Source organism: Camelina sativa, chromosome 7, assembly GCF_030686135.1.
Source record: "Camelina sativa cultivar CO46 ecotype springtype chromosome 7, ASM3068613v1".
Lineage (NCBI taxonomy): Eukaryota > Viridiplantae > Streptophyta > Magnoliopsida > Brassicales > Brassicaceae > Camelina > Camelina sativa.
Window position 1 is genome coordinate 34,701,918 of NC_141886.1, and position 22,544 is coordinate 34,724,461.

A 22,544-nucleotide genomic window follows, 5' to 3' on the forward strand; every position below is an offset into this window, starting at 1 on the left:
ATGTTCAACTTCAAAGGATGTGTCTTTTTGGGGTTTTGCTCTATGGGTTTACTGTCAAGCTACCGTTACGGGAAAAGTGTTTTCTTAACGTTGGGAAAAGTTGAGGAACTGAAAAATAAAGAGTTTAACCGTGATCGCTGAGCAAGCTCAAACGCCTGGGGTGGAGGAACAAACCTCTTGAACCGATAATTGTTGGTCAAGAAACAATGCTCGAGACGGCATGGGAACATCTCATGGAAGATGGAGTTGGTATTATGGGTATGTACGGTATGGGTGGTGTAGGGAAGACAACTCTTCTCACACAAATCAACAATAAGTTTAGTAAGAATAGACGGGGATTTGACTACGTTATTTGGGTTGTGGTGTCTAAAGAGGCACAAATAGAGAAGATTCAAGATGATATCACTCAGAAAGTTGGTCTTAATGGAGAGAATGGAAACAAAATGGATAAAAGTCAAAAGACTAGATGTTTATTCAATTTCTTAAAGAAAAAGAGTTTCGGTGTTGTTTTTAGATGACATATGGGAGAAGGTGGATTTAGCTGAAATCGGAGTTCCGGATCCAAGAACACAGAAAGGATGTAAATGGCATTTACCACTCGTTCTATGGATGTATGTGCGCGAATGGGGGTTGAAAAACCAATGGAAGTCCAATGCTTGGCAGACAATGACGCATTTGATTTGTTCGAGAAGAAGGTTGGGCAAACAACACTTGGGAAGCGATCCGGAAATCCCCCGAACTTGCAAGAATAGTTGCTAAAAAATGTTGCGGCCTACCATTGGCTCTCAACATCTTAGGCGAGACCATGTCATCCAAGAAGACGGTACAAGAATGGCGTAACGCTATTCATGTTTTGAACTCATACGCTGCAGACTTTTCTGGCATGGACGATAAGATCCTTCCGCTTTTGAAGTATAGCTACGATAGTCTTAAGGAGGAACAGGTAAAATCGTGTTTGCTATATTGCGCGTTATATCCAGAAGATGCTGTAATTCTGAAAGATGAATTGATAGAGCACTTGATATGTGAGAATATCATAGATGTAAGTGAAGGTATAGAAAAGGCTGAGTACAAGGGTTATGATATTATTGGTAGTCTTTCCCGCGCATCATTGTTGATGGAGTGGGAGGATATCCTTGGACGAGGTGTTGTGCGTATGCATGACGTTGTTCGTGAAATGGCCCTATGGATCGCTTCTGAATTGGGAACACAAAAAGAGGCCTTTATTGTGCGTGCACTGTTGGGTTACGTGAAATTCCAAAGGTGAAGAATTGGAACATTGTGAGAAGGATGTCGTTATGGAGAATAAGATTGTTCATCTCGTTGGGAGTCCTGAATGTATGGAACTCACAACTTTGCTCATGGGAATGGGAGAATATGGAAGTTACTCGAATCAATTGAAAGATATCTCGAGTGAATTCTTCAATTACCATGCCAAAGTTAGTTGTTTTGGATTTATCGAGTAATAGCCGTCTCTATGAATTGCCCGAAGGAATATCAAATCTAGTTCCCTTGCAATATCTCAACTTGAGAGAAACTGGTGTACGCTGTTTGCCAAAGAAGGTACTACAAGAGTTGAAAAAACTAATTCACTTGGATTTGGAGTATATAGAGAACCTTGAAAGTATTGCTGGGATATCAACGCTGTATAATCTGAAAGTTTTGAAATTATGTGAATCTGGTTTTCTATGGGATCTCGACACAGTGAAGGAGTTGGAAACTTTGAAACATTTAGAAATTTTAACTACAAGTTTCAATGTTTCTCCAAGTCTGGAGCAATTTTTTAGCTCTCTTAGGCTGGTGAGTCGTACACGACTTCTACAGATCTATGACGACTTAGGTATCATCACATCTTGAATCAACTGGAATATCACTTTTCTGGATCTATGGAAAAGCTTCAGGAATTCAGAATTGTGAGATGTCGTATCCCTGAGATAAAGATAGGAAGGATATGTAGCTTTTTGAGCATCGTCGATGTTTTATAGTAGGTTGTGAAAGCCTGAGGGAATTGACGTTTCTAATGTTGGCTCCAAATCTTAGAAGTCTTAGAATTTATGATTCAAAAGACATTGAAGATATAATAAACAAAGAGAAAGCTTGTGAAGTTGAAGAATCAGGGAATGTTCCTTTCCAAAAGCTGAATGTTCTTCATTTAGAAGATCTACCAAAGCTGACGAATATATATTGGAGTCCCTCTACCCATTTCCATGTCTAAAGAAAATCCATGTAGAGACATGTCCAAATCTGAAAAAAGCTTCCACTCGATTCCAAAAGTGGCAAGCAGGGTGAAAATGGATGCATCATACGTTACAAATCTCCAGGATGGATTGAAGGTGTGGAATGGGAAGACGAAGCTACAAAAATCCGCTTCTTATCTTAATGCATAGAAAAGGTCTAACATTTCTCCTCTTCTCTTATTTGATTTTCAAGGATTCTAACTGCTTCCATCTTTAATGCCTCTTGTCTCTTTTTGTGTGTGTTAATTTTGATAATAGTGGTAATGACAGAGGCAAGTTCAAAGTTGATAAAGTCGTCATTTGGGTTTAATTTCTCTCTGCTTTCCATATCTATTTATCTCTCTCATCTTTCAAACTCTCTATTGCTTTCCTATGAGTTCTTTTTGTAATTCTTCTTTTTTATGCCTTTTCACATGAAACATACTTCAAATATTGAAAATGGCTGCAACTTTATTGAGATGTGAATTTCTTGTAATGATGATAAGATAATGGAAGTTGATAGAGTTAAGTGAAGAATCTAGCCCAGTCAGTGTTATTGACTAAATAGAAGTGTTGTGGATCATTGTGAGAGTATCCTGCGTGATCACTATGGGTGTTTAGAGCAATCGTTTCAGTCGAAGAAAATCAAGTTGTTGAAGAAAATCAAGTTGTTGGATTATCAGGTGAGAAAGATGAATCGAAGAACGTATCAGAAACTGTGGTGGCAGTGACGTCTGTGGTGGACAACTTAGACGTTGTTGTGTCGAAGGCTAAATAAATGCCTATGGGAGTTGACGTGGCTGATGTTTGCTTCAACTCTTACATATATTGATGTTGTGTTCAGACCAACTAGAAGATCTAATAAGAAAAGAGAAGGCTACTGTAGGTGTGAAGAATCAGAGATTGTTCCTTTTCAATAGCAGAAATTTTTACGCTTGTCTAGTGTACCGGAGCTGAACATTTAACTCTCATCGACCTTTTCCCTGTCTAAAGACAGTCGTTGCAATAGGATGACCAAAGCTGAAAAGCCTTTCGCTCAAACACCGAGATAAAGAATGGACTGAAGGTCTTGAATGGGACGTTGAAGCTACCAACCACCCGGTTCTTACGTTCATGTGTATAGGTTTATAGTTTGTCATGTTCTCTAATGCGTCTCAGGTTATGAAGTGTTTTCTTTTTCATTACTCATATTTTCTGTCTTTAATTTGGTCTGATTACAGATTTCTCTATCCGTAAAAGGTCTCAGCCACCAAACTATGAAGCTTCTGTTTATTAAAACGGTCCACACAAACCAACTACATATGACAACATTTGCTCTTTTTCACATTTACATTTTCTTTTGGCAATAAATCTTATTCCGTCAATTATATTTTTGAAAGTGGATTTGGTTTTAATCTTACTCTTCTTCTATGCCACACCTTAATTTAATTATAATCACATCAACTAAATTAAAAGTGGATTTGGTTAATCTCCTATTCTTCTTCAAGTTGTTCACACCCAACACCTACTAATACATGACCGGTACTCAACCACCTTTTTTTTGTTTATGTCCCATATATTCATAGTAACACATGTAATTCAAGAAACATCCAAATTACTTGATAACATCGCGTTTCCAAACTTTTAAAAAAGTATTTAACACATCCTAGTAAGGGTATATACATAGTATATTATATTATGGAGTTAAATTATGTTTATCATCATATCGTGATGCATTAATTTTGGTATCATAGGAAATTTTACAGTGACCAACCTTTTTCGAGCCAAACAACAACAACAACATACACAAAAATTAACTAACACACCACTCAGCGAGGAGGAGCCAATGCTCAATGAAATGTGACATGAGTTCCTCTCAAAACTCTACGTATGAATCATCATCACTATCTCGACTTATCATGCAGTACTTGTTTTGATAGTCAATGAAATCAATACTTTCATAATACGTTTTCCAAGTTACAAAAAAAATTATATACTGATATGTTTTGATGTTTTCATTTACCACATGGAGGTTGGGGGTGGTTACATGTCAATTTGTGAATAAATTTGTTTTTGATTGAAAAAAAAAAAAAACAAATACAAAATAAACTAAACAAAGGGAGGAGTAAGTTTTGAATGGCATTGGAATCTCCTCAAAACTGAGCTGTCACACTCACCTCCCCTGTCTCCTCCTCTCTTCTCTTCGGTACTTCCGAAAGATTTGATTTTTTTTTTCTTTACACACTCTCCTCTCTCTCTCTCTCTCTCTCCTCTCTCTCTCTCCTCTCTCTCTCTCTCTCTCTCTCTCTCTCTCTCTCACACACACACACACACATACACACAAAATCGCAATACAAGAAAAAGCTAAAATTCGAATCTTTGTCTTTCGCAATTTCTCTCATTCATTTCCGGTGATGCAATCTCTAGCATTACGCTAAATTCAAGCTGCAAGAGATAGAAAGAAAGAAAGATCCTTGATTTTGCATTGAACCAATCTTGTTTCGTTGTTCTTCGATTCAATTCAATCAGAATGGCGAATGCATCTGGGTTCTTCACTTCTCCTTCGATTCCTAACCTACGAAGCAGAATCAATGTTCCGATTGGAGTTTCTCGATCTGGGTTTTGCGTTTCGACTCGATTCTCTAAAAGGGTTTTGTGCTCTACCCTCAGCTCTGTCGATAAGGATGCTTCGTCGTCTCCTTCTCAATATCAACGAACCCAGGTGACATAAAAATTCACATCTTTATGTCCTCTTCTTCTCAGATTCTTTAATATTCGATTGATTCAAAGATCGTTCTTTTTGCTATTAGGATAAAAAAAATCACATCTTTATTGTAGAGTCTTAGCTTTTTAGCTTTAAGATGATCTTTAAAACCAAATTTATTACAAGTTTGGCTTTGAGTAATGCATTTAAATGGTCTCTGATTCATTGTGGTTCTTTTTTAACTTAAAGGTTAGTGCCGAGTGGCTGCAAATTGATTGGATGTGGATCAGCTGTTCCAAGTCTTTTGATTTCTAATGATGATCTTGCGAAATAGTCGATACTAATGATGAATGGATAGCTACTCGTACTGGTATACGCAACCGTCGAGTTGTATCAGGTAAATTTATAACATTGGTTTGTTCCGCTATGTTAAGTTGAGGGTACCATTCAGTGATATGTGGAGAGACGTTGATTTGTGTAACTACTATTTGTAGGCAAAGATAGCTTGGTTGGCTTAGCAGTAGAAGCAGCTACCAAAGCCCTTGAAATGGCTGAGGTTGTTCCTGAAGATATTGACTTAGTCTTGATGTGCACTTCCACTCCTGATGATCTTTTCGGTGCTGCTCCACAGGTATTTATTGACCCTTTATTCTAAATAACTTATCTTCGATGGAGTAAGAGTTCCCGTTGTTTGATTCGCGATAATTCTCTATTGATGGCAGATTCAAAAGGCACTTGGTTGCACAAAGAACCCATTGGCCTATGATATCACACAGCTGCATGTAGTGGATTTGTTTTGGGTCTAGTTTCAGCTGCTTGTCATATAAGGGGGTAAAAGTCAAATAAGATGAAAACTTGATGAGTACTTTAGTAAGATAAGAGTATAACTGTTGCCCCTTTCTTAAATTCAGGGGGGAGGTTTTAAGAATGTTTTAGTGATTGGAGCTGATTCTTTATCTCGGCTTTGTTGATTGGACGGATAGAGGGACCTGCATTCCTCTTTGGGGACGCTGCTGGTGCTGTGGTTGTTCAGGTACTATGCTTTTTGAAGCTTTGAACAGTCTCGAGAGTTCATTATATTCAAAGTTCGTATATAATGTTCACTGAATTAATGAAACAGAGTATAACCTTTAGTAAGTAACATAATCATTAGACAGTGCTTGCCACATTGCATATCATACCGTGGCTTAGAAGATTAACCTTTGTTTTTAAAGAAGTGTTCTTTTCATTTCACGCAGGCCTGTGATATTGAAGATGATGGTTTGTTTAGTTTTGATGTGCACAGCGATGGGGACGGTCGAAGGTATTTAGATTCACATTCCATTTTCTTGGCCTAAGATCCATCTTCTTATTTTTTTTTCCCTTAAGAACCCACAGTAAGATTCTCTGTTTTTTGCAGACATTTGAATGCTTCTGTTAAAGAATTCCCAAACTGATGGTGAATCAAGCTCCAATGGCTCGGTGTTTGGAGACTTTTCTTCCACCAAAACAATCTTCATATTTCTTGTATTCAGATGAATGGAAAAGAGGTGTTTCGCTTTGCTGTCAAATGTGTTCCTCAATCTATTGAGTGTGCTCTGCTAAAAGCTGGTCTTCCTGCTTCTGCCATCGACCTGGCCTCCTCCTCCATCAGGTTACTCTTCTTATCAAAATCTTGTCACTTATTCAAGTTTCATTGGTAGTAGTTATGAATTCAAGCTTAAATTGTAGGAAAAGTTAGAGCTTTCGTATCTGAAACCTGGTAAAAGAAGTAATAAATCGACGGAATGTTTTCGAAATATATTTGCAGGCGAACCAGAGAATAATAGACTCTGTGGCTACAAGGCTTAAAATTTCCACCAGAGCGAGTCATATCGAATTTGGCTATTACGGTAATCACGAGCGCTGCTTCGATCCTCTAGCTCTTGATGAGGCGGTTAGAAGCGGAAAAGTTAAACCAGGGCATACCATAGCCACATCCGGTTTTGGAGCCGGTTTAACGTGGGGATCAGCAATTGTCCGATGGAGATGAATGACTTTTAAGTCCAACATGTAAGTTTACCTTCAGAGCCAAAGTTTTTTTTCTCCCTCGAGGAACACTGGAAACTTGGTTTAATAGGTTCTTCTTTAGTCCGATTAAACCTAGAGGTAAAGCGCATTTTGTTTTGAATTCGGTCTCTCTTTTTGTTGAAGGTTTCATTTGTTGTTTACTTTTGTTTAACTTGTTAGTTATTTCGAATGCTAATAATGAAAAAGAAGTAAAAAATTAGCATTCTTTCATCATTCTTCTTCCTAGTTTGTAATGTTAAGACAACAACATTTCTCCATTGCTTAATCTTTTCTTCTTCTGTCTTTGAGAACTATTTCAACCAAATATTTGTAGTTGACATGTGACCAACCAAATTTTTTTCTTATTCAATTGCATTACCTAAAAAAGCAAAAATTATTGAGATTTTACAATCAAAGATAATATAAAACTCGTTTCTCATGTGTAAAATCAAGATTTTCCTCAGCTAAAAAAACACTTTAGAGAATCCAATGCACCAAGTAAAAGTATATGTATAATTGGCCGTATTCACTTGTATCTCTATTATATGTTTCATTTAAACCTTAAAACACATCTTTTGTTAAGAAAGAATGGATCTGAAGGAGCGTCCTTTGAACGTAAGAGGCGACAAGATAAGCGAAGAAACCACGAGTTTGATCTCTTCACTTCCTTCGGACGCAGATGGCCAAGGGAAGAAGCTTTGTAAGTATCAAGGATGCTGGTATTACTACAACCCTCTCCAAGGCGTTCTTAATTTCCACAGAGGTTTTCAACCGCAAGACACCGATATAATCCTCGCTTCTCTTCCCCAAATCAGGCACTTACATGGCTCAAGGCCCTCACTGTCGCCCTCCTTGAGAGATCGAAGCACCGTTCGTCTGATGATCATCCTCTGCTCTCTGATAATCCTCATGGAATTGTACCATTCTTAGAGATTGATGTATATATCGAAAGCTCAAGTCCTGACTTGTCCAAGTTCTCATCATTTCCGAGGCTGTTCTCGACTCACATGCCACTTCCACACTATGCAAGAGACACTCAAGGACTCGTCTCCTTGCAAGATTGTGTACATGTGTAGGAACGCGAAGGACACGTTGATCTCGTGGTGGTTTTTTCGTGTGTGCTATGCATAAAATAGAACTAGACAAAAGCATTCTCGAGTCTGTACACAAATCGTTTTGTAGTGGAGCTATCTATTATGGACCTTTTTGGGAACATGTCCTGAGCTATTGGAGAGGAAGCTTAGAAGACCCCAACCATGTTCTTTTTATGAGGTACGAGGAAATGAAAGCAGAGCCTCGTGATCAGATCAAGAGACTTGCGGACTTCTTGGGGGTGTTCTTTTTACGAAGGAAGAAGAAAAGAATGGATCTGTGGAGGAGATCTTGGATCTTTGCTCTTTGCGTAATCTGAGCTGTTTGGAGGTCAACAAAACCCGAAGAATAAATAACGTGGATCACAAGGATTATTTCCGAAAAGGGGAAGTCGGTGATTGGAAGAATTATCTTACTCCTGAAATGGAGAACAAGATAGACATGATCATCCAAGAGAAACTCCAAGGTTCTGGTTTGAAACTCTAGATATGGGTTTAAGTTATCTTTGATGCAACATAATAAGAGTACCTTCCCTTGTTTATGTTCCGTAGTAATGTATTTGATTTGTACTTTAATGTGTTTTAATTTAAAATTGTCAAAATAATAGCCAATTGAAAGAAAGGTGTAAGACCCTGGAACAACTCTTCAAACAGAGTGAAAAGCAAAGAAATTGGGACATAAAAACTTCTTGACAGATCTTTAAAACATGAACCAAAGCTTTTAAACCGCTTGTCTCTAATTTGCAAAAGGGGAACTAGATAAATATTAAAAACATCTTTATTTTTCATAGTTTTTTATTATAAAAAAAATCGCTTTCGTTTGCAAAATTGCAACTATATAAAAAAGTATCTTAGGGTTTGGAATTGAGTTTTCTTTTCTTTTTTGGTCGAAGTGTTTATTCATGTTTAATACAATAACCCTATATATATAGACTAATGGATATGTTTACCTCAAAATATATCTGTATTATGTTTTCTTGAGATTCTTTCAAGACCCAATTCACAACCGTCTACAACTGTATTAGTTTTTCAGTACTTTTAGTTTTTAAAAACCTTAAGATTAATAAAACAATATTGTAAAGAAAAAAAATGGAAATTGTTCTTCGGGGTGAACCAAATGACAGATAACTTTTGAGTCTTTGAGGACAAAAAGGATAGATATAAAACGTGTTCGTCTGAGTCACATCCAAGTCAGATCCATGTCTAATCCTCTATTACTATTCTACCAAGATTCATTGGCATTTAGCTTAAAATAATTTTATACGGGCCACGTATGAAGTTAATTAAGACGATATTCGTAGATTTTAAAACAGATATTGGGTTTAGTTGACTAAATTTATTTTCTTGCAGTGTCGTCCGTCAATCTGATACAAATATTCAAGTCATCCAAAAAATCAGATCATGTATACATTTATTTTAAAAAATATTGGATGAGAAAAACTTACACATAATACCCATCTTTATTGAATCATTTCCGATATGTGTTAAAAGAAAAAAAAAAATCGGTAGGAAAGGTGTGTTAAAATTTGTTGGATAATTTTATGAAGAGCACGTCTCTTTGACACTCTTTGCATGAGACCGAATGGGTCTTTTAAAATGTGGATCGAGTTGTCCCACGTCCAACAGATTATAGATTTTGTCGATCTTAATTATTTGAGATGTTGTCTTTTTTTTTTTTTTTTTTTGCGAAAGTTTATGAGATCTTGTCTTCTTATTTTAATTCAATTAAATAGTACAGAAAAAATCAGGCAAACAAAAACTAAAGAAAACTAAAATAGCTAACAAAAAAATATAATGGAAGACATATAACGTAAGTACGTAACAAAAGTTACCAAGTGAAAGAGATCAGCTAGTGTATATCTATTTAAGGGTGAATTGGCTGAAAACAAGCCATTGCTTTTTACAAAAGTTCTTAAAAACCTACAAAGATTTCAATAAAAAAAAGTATATGAAATTCAAAATACGTTATTCGTAATTTTTTTCTTAAAGAAAATTATTCATGATATGATATAAATACAACTTCATTTGATAATTTGGTTTAGATGCTCTTCTAAAAAAAATAATTTGATTATGGACAAAAAATTGTTATGCCACTCTTAAATAGCATGACGAGTCGTCTAAAACCTCCATTTGATAATTTAGGTACACGCATCACAAAAATGACATATTAAACTCATTCAATAAGTATAATTAGGACAAACTAATTATTTAATTTGAGTCATAAAATTAAAAATTGTAGGTCAAAATTAAACTCAGATAACCGAAAAGTGAAACTTACTTACAGTACCTTGAATTCGAATTCCAAATAGGAAAAACCAAACGTAGGTTTGATTTAGTTTCCTGCTAAGCTGAAGAAGTTTCTAATTTCGTTTACTTAAACAAAGTGCATTTTGAAGATCTTTTCACGTGGTGGATCAATTCAATATTAAAAGGAAATACAAATCGAAGTTTCATTTGTTTTTTTTTGTTTTTTTTTTTTGTCGTAATTGAAGTTCATCTATCTTCACGAATCACCATTGTTAGATGATACAGGTCTGACATGATCGTGAAAAGATATTATATGCTATTTATATTATATAAAAATCATGTGGTCTGGCCTAAGACACAAGTGTTAGTAATATATTTTCAGACGTGTTTCATATATATAGATTTATTTGCATCACTTATCATCGTTGAAATTTTAAAGTTACAATTATTGAAAGTTTTTTATTTTTTGTCGCCATTGGGTTATACACCTTATTTCAAGTGGGTAACTTAATTATATCTAATTGTATTGATGTAAAAAGAAAAAATTATAATTGCACCACTAAGAAAAATTTAGCTTGATTTCTTTATTATTAATATCAAAGTATTTTTCTAGACTAGTTTACCAGATTGCTGTTTCATTTTGTTTGTCAAAAAAAAAAAAAAAAAAAAAAAAAATTACCAGATTGCTTCAGTTTTGCATCTTCATTATTAGTCAACAGCAACCATTCAACCGTACGTTATCCGCATATCAATAAGCACTAACTATATCAATCGAATTGAAAAACCTCTTGAAAAGTTTACCCATCCTTAAAAGTTGGAGGTACAACGTGTCTTTTGAGGGCTTGGTATGAACAAAAACAGTTCAACAAGAATTTTAATTTTTATGTTTATTTGAAAACGACTGCTACTTATTTTGGGAAAGTAGGGAAATGGTACAAATTAAATACAAATAAATTTGGGTTGGCCCATATATCATAGATACTGATTAAAACGTGGGTCTTATACATGTGGGCAATCAAAACTAAAATATGGGGCAACAGTTCTTCACAACTACTTATTCGTTATTCAACTGTGATTATATTTCCCCTCCTCCACTAATGGTAGGCAAAACATTAATTTCTGAAAAAACTAGCACGAAGGATGGGATAAAATAATACATCAAAGGCAACATTTGGGAGAACTTTTATTTTTGTAGATTAATTAGATGATGGGAGAAAATGTAACAAATATAGTGTTCCTATAAAATCCACATATTAGCATGTATGCAACAAGGAAAGATGGTAACATAAATTGGTCCAATATATTGACCTTAAATCCACTTAGCTTAGGTAATAAATAATAATTACTATATATTAAAAAAAAAGTATTGACTTGTCGTGTGTAAACGTGAACCTTATTGGTAATAATAATACAAATTAAATATCACATCTCTAATTTGCCAACCCAATCCAGATCTCCCTCTCTCTGTCTATACTCTCTAGTTCTCAACTTCTCATATAGTAATAATTTTTAATATATTTATTTTGAGATTTGTTTTGGTTGATTTTTTTCGATTTATAAATATTGGACTAGCCATTTTCTTTTACAACCATCAAATCTAAATAAAGCAAAACAAACAAGAAAAATGGCGAGCACGGAAGCTCTTTTACCCGTCACGTCCCGACAAGATCCATTATCCGAATCAAGATCCGACCAGATCCCGGAGACTCGTCGGAAAAGACCCATCAAAGTCCATTTAGCTGTCTGTTCCGGTTTGCTCTTGATCGCTTTGTACGTAACTCTCATCGTCACGCACGACGGATCCACCGCACAAAACGGCGCCAAGGATGAAACATCCACGGAGTCACGTGCTCGTTTGGCCGGCGTGTCGGAGAAGAGCAACGACGGGGTTTGGAGATTATCCGGGGATGGTAAGACTGAAGCGTTCCCGTGGAACAATACTATGTTGTCGTGGCAACGTACGGCGTTTCATTTCCAGCCTGAGAAAAATTGGATGAACGGTATGACCATTTCTTTTCGTAAGACTATTTTATTATCTATGAATAATTGATTAACTAATCATAATATTATATAGTTAAAATAGCTTTAAAAAGTGTCTCATCTTTACCTAAGAATGTTTATTTTTCGCTTTTCTATAGATTTGAGTTTCATAACCATTTATGAGACCATGACTTAAGGAACAAGGTTTTAAGTAAATACTCAATGGGGATAACGTACTTTAAATACAACAATTTCATCAAAATTTTCAATACATTTTATTTTATTTTATAGTTTAACATTTCTAATCTTCATATGTTTTTTATTTGTTTATTTTTTTTCCTACCGAATGGCGTCGTGGATGACAAATTTATTTCGGGATTCTTCAGATCCTAACGGTAAGCTCTAGATCCTACACTGAAGTTTTCTATTTTGGTGTTTCTAAAATCTAAAGTTTTCCTCTCTTTTTTCTCCCCTTTGCGTTGTTTTATTTAAAATATGGAAAACATATTATAAAAAGATGATTGGCTACACAACTTGATAGATATATCATATATCTGAAACCTATAAAAGATTATTGGTAGATATATGACAACACGGCACGTCCTTTACGGACCACAAATCATACATGTCTTTGGATAAAATGGAAAAAGGAAGTGTTGCAAATGAAAATCATTAATTTACACCTAAAAGTTTTTTTTAATGAAAAGTACAAAGACAAAATCTGAACAGATGAGTCATTAAAGCCAATTAGTTTACTTTGTTTTTGCCTGTTCTGTATACACCACGTGAGTCATGTGCATATTGTACAAATCATTGCTGACCAATTATTGTGTGTTGACAGAATAGTTCTATCTGTGTAATTAACCCAATTGTAACTGAAACGCCATACTTTTCTTTTTCGTCTTCACAAAAGTCACAAATATACAGTAGTCGCAGCTTATTGAAGTTACGAAACGTCGTACTTTATCATGGTGTTTTATGTAGTATAAACGTGTTTTTCTATTACTTTAAAACACTATTTCAGTATTTTTGAAATAGAGAAAAACCTGACGACGGATGTTTTTACGATATATTTGAACCGAAACTAGCAAGAAAAAAAAAATTGTCATAAATCATAATTATACTTTCTGAATGCTTTACTCAAATTCGTAACTAGTGAAGGTATTTATGCTTTATAGCCATATTTTATAATTTTATAATTTTATTTTGACCCGAACAAATGAAATGTCAAACATGTCCAGGTCCATTGTTCTATAAGGGATGGTACCATTTCTTCTATCAATACAACCCAAATGCAGCTGTATGGGGTGACATTGTTTGGGGTCACGCCGTGTCAAAGGACCTTATCCATTGGCTTTATCTCCCTTTAGCCATGGTTCCTGACCAATGGTACGACGCAAAACGGTGTCTGGACCGGTTCAGCCACTTTTCTAGATGATGGCTCCATTGTCATGCTCTACACCGGTTCCACTGACAAATTCGTACAGGTACTGAGTTTTTTAAAGTCTTTGTTTGTTTTGTCAAGTATTGAATAATAAATCATTCTTTAACAAACGTTGTACTGTTTTCGAATTCCACTGGTAGCACTTAAAAACATCACAATTGGTGAATCTTTCATTTAAATTATCTTCAATGTACATTTAATTGATTACTAATACTAATGATTATTTTTTTAGGTTCAAAACCTTGCTTATCCAGAGGACCCAAGCGACCCACTATTACTGAAATGGACCAAGTTCTCCGGCAAACCCGGTTCTCGTACCGCCTCCAGGGATTGGTGCAAAGGACTTCCGTGACCCGACCACAGCCTGGAAGACATCGTCTGGAAAATGGCGAATCACCATCGGCTCTAAAATCAATAGAACCGGAATATCTCTCGTTTATGACACCACCGATTTCAAAACCTACGAGAAACATGAGACTTTGTTGCACCAAGTCCCCAACACCGGAATGTGGGAGTGCGTTGATTTTTACCCGGTGTCAAAGACTAAAGTCAATGGGCTCGATACTTCAGTCAAAGGACCAGATGTAAAGCATATCGTGAAGGCTAGCATGGACGATACTAGAATTGATCATTATGCTATTGGGACGTATTATGATTCAAACAGTACATGGGTCCCGGATAATCCTTCTATTGATGTTGGAATCAGTACCGGTTTGAGATACGATTACGGGAAATTCTACGCGTCAAAGACGTTTTACGATCAAAATAAGAAAAGGAGAATCTTATGGGGTTGGATCGGTGAATCTGACAGTGAAGCTGCTGATGTACAGAAGGGTTGGTCATCTGTTCAGGTCTGTTTTCTTTGTTCAACGTGCTATGAAAGTTAGGGCTTTGAGTTACTTGCTATCCAAGTTAGGACTTAAATTTTTTAACCTATGATCAGGGCATCCCAAGAACTGTTGTCTTGGACACGAAGACGGGGAAAAACTTAGTCCAATGGCCAGTTGAGGAAATTAAATCTTTGAGACTAAGTAACAAGAAATTCCACATGAAGGTTGAACCAGGGACGGTTGTTCCGATTGACGTGGGTTCCGCGGCTCAGCTAGATATAGAGGCGGAATTCAAGATAAAGAAGGATGATCTCGAAATAATTTTTGGAGAAGACTCAGTGGAGGCCGACGAGGAATTCAGCTGCCAAAACGGCGGTGGATCCACCGTGCGTGGGGCTTTAGGACCTTTTGGATTCTCGGTTCTCGCTGACCAAAGCTTGTCAGAACACACTCCGGTTTACTTCTACGTGACTAAGGGAAAAGATTCAAAACTCAAGACTTTTTTCTGCACTGACACTTCAAGGTAATCAATCTATAACTATATATAATTAATAGATTCTTCGATTATACAAATTAAGTACTTTATAATGTCTGCCAAGTGCAACTGCGTTTTTATTTAGTCACAATACTTAAGCAAATGAGTTAAAAATAAAGATTTATGGTTAATTAATCAAAATCTCTTTTGATAGGTCGACCATGGCAAACGATGTGGTGAAACCAGTGTATGGAAGCTTCGTACCGGTCCTAAAAGGAGAGAAATTGACAATGAGAATCTTGGTAATATATCATATCCGTAAAATCAATAACCTAATTAAAAATATCATTAGAAATATTGGTAAAATTGATTTAATCGTGTGGTTATTAATTTTCCAAAAAATATTTTAGGTGGATCATTCGATAGTAGAAGGATTCGCACAAGGTGGAAGAACATGTATTACCTCAAGAGTATATCCAACCAAAGCCATCTATGGAGCAACAAAGCTCTTCTTGTTCAATAACGCTATTGATGCAACCATTACTGCGTCGTTTAAGGTCTGGCAAATGAACAGTGCTTTTATTCATCCTTACTCTGCCGACGATCTTTGATGCTCCTTCTTCCCGCACCTGATTATTTACATATGATAAGGGGATTCATTTTTCTATCCTTTTTTTTTTCTACAGTTTTATGACTGTTGTTAATTATATAATGGAACTGATTTGATCTGTGTGATTATTCATCCTATTGTGAGTGAAGAAATGGAAATAATTTTCTCTTTTCTTAGAAAAAAATCGGGTTTGTTCATTGATTATTAGTTCAATTTGGGACATAAAAATATATGAAGTATTGAAGTGACATAATGATCAGTTGAATAAGCCTTTAAAAATCTTATCCCAAAACTTATATGGGTCATTTTTGTCATGTGCTCTTGCTGTGTAAGTAAGAACGTCCTCTATCCTTTGTAACTCGATCTCCTTTGGATGCGGTTTACTAGGTGTACGGCAATGCAAATGAATTAAGTAAGTTGCTACATTCTTTCGGTTATATTTGTTTCTACCAACTATTGAGCCTATATGTTGGGCTCTGGAAGAGGGTTAGATAAATGATCATATGCATATTCTCGAGTGGAACTTCTGTCAGAAAAATGTAACAGCAATGACGAAAATCTTAAATCTGTGAGATAGATATTAAAAAAGATTTCTACGCAATATTTATCATGTGATGGGTGATTTCGAAGTACGCAATCTTCCGTCGGTAAGTTATAAGCAAATATCATTACAAAGAGCTATTGCCAAAAGCGTAACTAGAGAGGGGCCTTACCAAGCGAAGGAGTCTTCCATGCTTCAAGTCTTAAAAGCCCATGAAACTTAACAAGCGTAGCTTCATAATCAAGTGTCAACGTCTTTGAGATTTTGATATGTTTTTTTTTCTATTATCTATAGTATCTCAAGTTTTAAAGTTTTGTTTGCGTTTATTCTTTTTGAACTCTGATTTTCAATAATTGAGTTGAAGTTGACATGCAACAAAAAAAAAAAAAAAACAGTTACGCTATGTCTCTAGGTTTTGAACCCCATGTACTATATCAAATAACTGAATAAGTTTCAGTTTGTTTTTCTTTTTTAAGAAAGGGAGTTAACCTAAATCTTTTAATAACTCACTAACTAACCAAAGAAAAAAAAGAAGGAGAAATGATATTTTCTATATAAACTAGAATAGTTAGTCTGTCCTTATTTTTTACACCTATTAAAAAAAAAACACAACACTTATTCTATTACTCTCTCTGTTTCACAAAAAGTGTCATTTTGACATATTTCACACAATTAAGAAAAGTTTGAATTATAGATGTTTGCCTTTATTTAATAAGTGATTAATGATCTAAATTTAATGAAAATAGTTTTAGGTTTAAGGATAAAAAAGAAAATTTAACATTAAAATACGGGTTAGAAATATAAAATGACATTCTTTATGAAACAAAATTTTTTCTCCAGAATGATACTTTTTGTGAGAGAGAGGGAATGTTTTTTTAATAGTTTCTCCTTCTTCACCATCACATGTTCTCAACCACTTTACCTTGTCACCACGACCATAAAATATAAAATAAAAAACAGAAACGTTTAAAATACTTGAACCAAGGGATGGTCAACTGGCTTTAACCCAATTGTAATGAAGATAAATTATTTCTCTTACCGACAACACTAAAGCGACGGATTTGGGTTTAGTTGATGGGTCCATTCAAAGATTCTACTGTATATACACACTAAAAAATATCTATAATAATATATAAAAACTTTATGACTATGACTAGGAATTTGGATTTTTCTTTTAGATCTTTTTATAACTTTAAATAGTATTTTTCTTAAAATACATTTATTTCTGAACATACAGACAAGCTTGAGAAACTAAGTGATGCTTCTAAATTAGAAAAATGATTAGACAGCAGGACACCTAGGAGTTATGACTGAGAAATAAGCAAATTAGTTGCATTAAACAGAGCCTGATAATGAAAAGACCTTTTAGAGTGGTACCAGACAATGCATTTGTTTTGTAGGTGAAATAATGTGTGTGTGGGGGGGGGGGGGGGGGGGGGGGATTTATGAACTTTCTGAACGCAGAAACACAAACCTAGAGCCGTGCCAAAGTATTTTGATGGCATAGGCAATAATTATGGTTTAATATATAACCAACATAATATAAGGTATATCCGTATATATAATGTTTTCATTTTTTAAATAAGTTTATAAAATTTTAAGTAAAAACTTGTAAAATCACAATTAAAAAAAAATATATCAAAAACAAGCACAAAATATTATACAACAAAATAATGTAGAAATGTTAACAAACAAAATATAGTTATGCTGATATACAAAATGTAATATGTAGTATATATATAATAATTAATAAAATTCAACAAAGATGAATAACTAAAAAGAAGTTGGTAAGAAGTAAAATAAGAAAAATTAATGAAAAAAACAAAGAGGATACAATAACAGGAAAGAAGTATTCATAACCTTGATTTTAGTTTATGTGTGGGCATTTAAGTTTCCTTGATTTTAGGATTTCGTTAGACTACTACTTTCCTTTATTATTTGTATTAATTTCTCTAATTTTACTAATTCGGTAATACCCATACCACTAAGCACTAGCAATAATTATAGCTTCTTAATTTTTTTCAAAAATGTGATGCCGCAGGCGAATGTTTCTACTTTTTGTGAGTAGAATCTTTAACTCAGCATACTGTACCAAATTCAGAAATAGTCGACCCAACAGACACCCTTTTTTGTAGTTAACTATCTCAAACCAATGGACTCTTAAGAGAATATATTATAACACCATGAACATGTAAAGCCAACACGAGAAGGCCAAATAAACATGTCTGACATATACAAGAAAGAAAAAAAAATTAACTTAGGGGTCGAGATCAGTAGGAGATTCATTAGAGTTCATGCGTTGAGTTGGGTGGGTCAACCATCAACGGTACTAAACGTTTGCACTTTACTATACTATTATACTATTATATGTATATTAGGTGTTAGTTTACGCTACGCATAAAGTAGTTTCTTACATAATCGCTATTTTATTTTAAAAATATAATATTAATTAACATATTATTATTATTTTGTTTTTTGGTGTATATTAAAATTAAAGACTACGTAGTATAAAAAAAACAAATTTTCTTTTGATGTTAATATATTTAGTATAATTAAGTCATATTGTATCTTATATGCCATGTGCCATATATTTTTGTAGTTGTAATCATATTTCAAAATCACTGTAATACATATTTCATAAAATTTATTTTGTAGTGTTAGTTATGCATATTTTTTTTATTTATGCTGATAGCTTAAAGAAATTTAAGATGTTTCATTTAAGAGATTCATACACATTTTTTCAATTTTTATTTTATTTATATAAAAATAAAATATTTCTTTCGTATTGATTGCCTTAAGCTTAGAAATTTTAAAAATAAGTATGAATAGATTAGAAAGACAAGAAATATGAAAGAAATATCCCTATATAAGTAAAAGAGAAGTACAAAATCGCCAATGGATCGGGTCAATTTGAGTAAATTACCCGAAATTAATGAAACGGATCCAGGTGAAAAAAAAACCCGAATAATAATGATGGATTACCCGTTTACAACTCAAGAAGATATCTCACCAACCTTATGCGGGAATCGCTGAAACCAAATCAGAAAACAATTATCAGCAAATATTCTTCGGTTGTTAGACATTCCAAAAACTAATCCAATATTTAACATCTGAATATTTATCTTTCTTATACTTTAGGAATGTATTCAGCTCCCGAATTCCCGAATAATCAGACTCCATTATTGTATCATATCTTTCTCTCCATCATTCTCTCCATAGGATTAATAAATATATTACGATTTGCATATCGCCATAAACACTATCCTAAACTAACAACACCTCCAAAGATTTTTTCCATTATTTGCATATCGTATAAGCCTATGAGAATAATTACCAGAATATTCTCTAAACTTAAACCTCGAACAAACAATTATAAACTTCTACCTATAAATACACATTTCCCTACCGCTTACTATCATCATCAAAAGAAATCAAAAGTAATACCTTTCAAAATGGCAGAGAATCTTGCAACAACTAATCTAGCATCCATCAAGCCCTTCAAGACTTGCTGGAGAATCCATGTCAAAATCGTCCATAGCTGGCAGCAGTATACCACTTACTCCGGTGAGACCATAGAAATGGTCCTAGCTGATGTGGCGGTAAGCTTAATACTAATGCTGTTATAATCCTTGAAAAAGTATGATTCCAAATTACTTGAGAAGTTCATACCTCTGATCCTTTTCTTTCTCTGTAGGGTACTTTGATCCATGCTACAGTGAAGAAGCAACAACTACATAAGTTTCAGAGAATGATCGTGCCTGGTCAGTGGAGAATCATTGAGAATTTTTCGTTGACTAAATCAACTGGAAAATTTAGGGTCACCAAGCATGCTTACCGTATGTCTTTGTTGAACACTTCCACCATTGTGCCATGTGCTAATTTGTCTGATGACATGTATCTTGACTTGGTGGACTTCCAAACGATTCTTAACGATCCTGCATTGAATGAGAACATTTTGATTGGTTAGTAATCTGTTATGCAATTTTAATTTTTACGTTTATAAATGTACACACTGATCAGACACATGTTATCCTTCTAGATGTAATTGGTCAAGTTGTCAATGTTGGTCAAGTTAAAATCCATGAAGTGGATAACAAGGTCAAGAAGAAGCTTGAGTTTGAACTCAGGGACACTCGGTAAGATAGTTTGAACTCATTGAAATGATTAATTAATTGTCAAATATTCATGATAATAATATATAATTTTATTATACAATTATAGAGATGAACGTTTAGCATGTACCCTATGGGGTAGGTTTGCTGAAGAGATCCTAACAGCCTGTGAAAACAACCGTCATCAGATGGTGATATGTTGCCTCCGGTTTGCTAAGGTTAATTCTTTCAAAGGTAACCATAATACATTGTCAATATGATAAATTATTTTAAAAATTATTTTCTAAATCATACTAATATAAGTCTTTGCTGTATAAGGTGTAAGATCTATATCGAATGCTTTTGATATGTCTTTACTAATGATTGATCCAGCTTTGTTTCCAATAGCTGACTTCCTTTCAAAGTAAGTTAATTGGCTCCTCGACAACTTATTCTTTGAGATTTTCTTTTCGTTACAACTAAACATTTTATAATTTGACTGAATACAGCTTGCCTAATGATGGGTTAACTTTGACAATTCAACAATCTGGTCCTAGGGAAGACCCAAAATCAAAGAAAGTTGAACAGTTTAAAAGTTTTCCAATGACTACGATTGCCGATCTCCTGCAGTACCAAGAGGTACTATACTATTATTGATATATTGTTACACATGTAAAACCTTATAATTTGTTGATAACTTCTTTTGCTATATGTTATTGATTAGTAGCCTTTATTGTAGGAGGGCAAATTTAGGATCATGTGTGCTGTCTATGCTATTGATACCGAATTTGCTTGGTACTACTTCGTTTGTATGAAGTGTACTAAAACATGCTACAAAGTCCCTAAAGTTGAGAATGAAGTTCTTAAAAAGAACAAAAAGACATTGTTTTCGTGTTCTAAGTGTAACGAAAACCACACAAAGTTGAACCAAGGTACTTTAACTGGGTAGTTTAATTCTTTTAAATTCAGAAAAAAGTAAAATATATATTAGATCATATATATATATATATTTATATATTAATATAATTTTGAAAATATATGTATTATAGGTACAAAGTGACTTTGTGTGTGATGGATACAACTGCAAAGGCCAAATGTTTGTTGTTTGAGAATGATGCAAACTGTCTCATACAACAGTCCCTCTCTGCAGCTTTTGGATGGTCATTTCGATGAGGTAATTTTAAATGGTTGATTTAGAATCCTTATAATGAAAATTAATAAGGTTTCATATATTGACCATGTGTTTTGTACTTTAGATACAAGATCCGACAAACATCCCTCAAGAGATAAGTAATCTGGTCGGAAAAACTTTCCAATTTGTTGTGGAAGTTGGAAAGGATAATATCAGATATGCAAGTGATACATACAAGGTTTGTCATGCCTTTGTTGGTCTAGAAGTTGAGAAAGATGAGACTATTGAACATTCAATGGGTGATGATGATTTAGCTACTCTTGTGAGTGCAAATGAGGTATACTCTCTAAATGAATGAATTATATACATTTACATTTTCTAATAATTTAGAAATGTATATTACTGAATATATTATTAATCTATGATTATATTACAGGAAATTGGAATGGTGTCAAACAGTAGTGTTGCTGATGAAGGACAAACAACTCCTTCCACTACTCCATCATCTAAGAGAAAGGATGATGATGCTGATGTTTCTTCTAATAATTCATCATCTTCTAAGAAGGCATGTTTGGGTGTAATTCCTCTATTAATGGATGGTCACAATGATGAAGACGGAAGAGCTGATGGTTAAGGTTTGGTGGTGAAGAGTTTGGCATAGGACAAGTCACTAAGTCATGCTTTTTTTTTTGGATGTTTCAATTTTTGGTCAAATAAGCTTAGATGTCTAAGCATTGTTTCTGTTTTACAATATCTAGCTGTGAACCATTTCAAAGTTTATTTGGAGGTTTTATAATAAAATGACTTAGTGATTTGTGATTGTTTTTAATTTTTGGTGGACTAATTAAACTAAAATCAAAACACATGTTCTGAAACAATAAACTAAATATATTACGATCATGTAAATTGTAGGTTTAAAAAATATAAGCATGTTTCCTAATTTTTAAGTCATTTTATCAAAACTATCATCAGCTAAATTTTATTGTCTTCAACAGATTCCATCCCTATAATGAAACAGTAAAATAAAGCTGAATAATAGCTTACCTTAATTGAGTGAGAAACGCCATATTATCGTCACCTATGAGACCAGCTATCCTTTGTTGTATATTCATCTTGATTTGACCTAAAAATTGTTCCATGAGAATTATATTACTTCCCAAATCAGAAGAATATCAT

General features: G+C 34.2%; 3 protein-coding genes and 2 pseudogenes across 4 annotated transcripts; all 5 read left to right on the plus strand.

The window, feature by feature from the left end:
* LOC104752918 (putative disease resistance protein At1g62630) lies at positions 1-2,547 on the plus strand. The gene is given in 14 exon segments (XM_010475184.3): positions 1-129; positions 131-172; positions 174-500; positions 502-583; positions 586-717; positions 720-1,235; positions 1,238-1,294; positions 1,297-1,427; positions 1,429-1,836; positions 1,839-1,977; positions 1,980-2,194; positions 2,197-2,247; positions 2,249-2,392; positions 2,496-2,547. Coding segments are annotated over 13 exon segments (2,361 nt in total). The 3' UTR covers positions 2,381-2,392; positions 2,496-2,547.
* A 1,859-nt stretch (positions 2,548-4,406) lies between these two features.
* On the plus strand, positions 4,407-7,161 carry LOC147942038 (beta-ketoacyl-[acyl-carrier-protein] synthase III, chloroplastic-like; annotated as a pseudogene). Its single transcript, XR_015562861.1, has 8 exons — positions 4,407-4,912; positions 5,145-5,296; positions 5,394-5,530; positions 5,622-5,727; positions 5,810-5,932; positions 6,138-6,202; positions 6,299-6,532; positions 6,689-7,161. The product of XR_015562861.1 is annotated as a beta-ketoacyl-[acyl-carrier-protein] synthase III, chloroplastic-like (transcript).
* Positions 7,162-7,485: 324 nt separating this feature from the next.
* LOC104703875 (cytosolic sulfotransferase 5 pseudogene) lies at positions 7,486-8,640 on the plus strand (annotated as a pseudogene).
* A 3,054-nt stretch (positions 8,641-11,694) lies between these two features.
* Positions 11,695-15,863, plus strand: LOC147942039 (acid beta-fructofuranosidase 3, vacuolar-like). Its single transcript, XM_087456351.1, has 6 exons — positions 11,695-12,265; positions 13,487-13,732; positions 13,922-14,540; positions 14,633-15,042; positions 15,209-15,296; positions 15,405-15,863. The coding sequence occupies exons 3-6, from the start codon at positions 14,196-14,198 to the stop codon at positions 15,603-15,605; spliced, it is 1,044 nt and encodes a 347-aa protein (XP_087312477.1). The 5' UTR covers positions 11,695-12,265; positions 13,487-13,732; positions 13,922-14,195; the 3' UTR covers positions 15,606-15,863.
* A 3,734-nt stretch (positions 15,864-19,597) lies between these two features.
* On the plus strand, positions 19,598-22,193 carry LOC104701383 (replication protein A 70 kDa DNA-binding subunit E-like). The gene is made up of 10 exons (XM_087458774.1): positions 19,598-19,744; positions 19,840-20,107; positions 20,185-20,281; positions 20,367-20,491; positions 20,576-20,660; positions 20,746-20,875; positions 20,976-21,168; positions 21,286-21,410; positions 21,493-21,705; positions 21,805-22,193. The coding sequence occupies exons 1-8, from the start codon at positions 19,598-19,600 to the stop codon at positions 21,294-21,296; spliced, it is 1,056 nt and encodes a 351-aa protein (XP_087314900.1). The 3' UTR covers positions 21,297-21,410; positions 21,493-21,705; positions 21,805-22,193.
* The last annotated feature ends 351 nt before the right edge of the window (positions 22,194-22,544 follow it).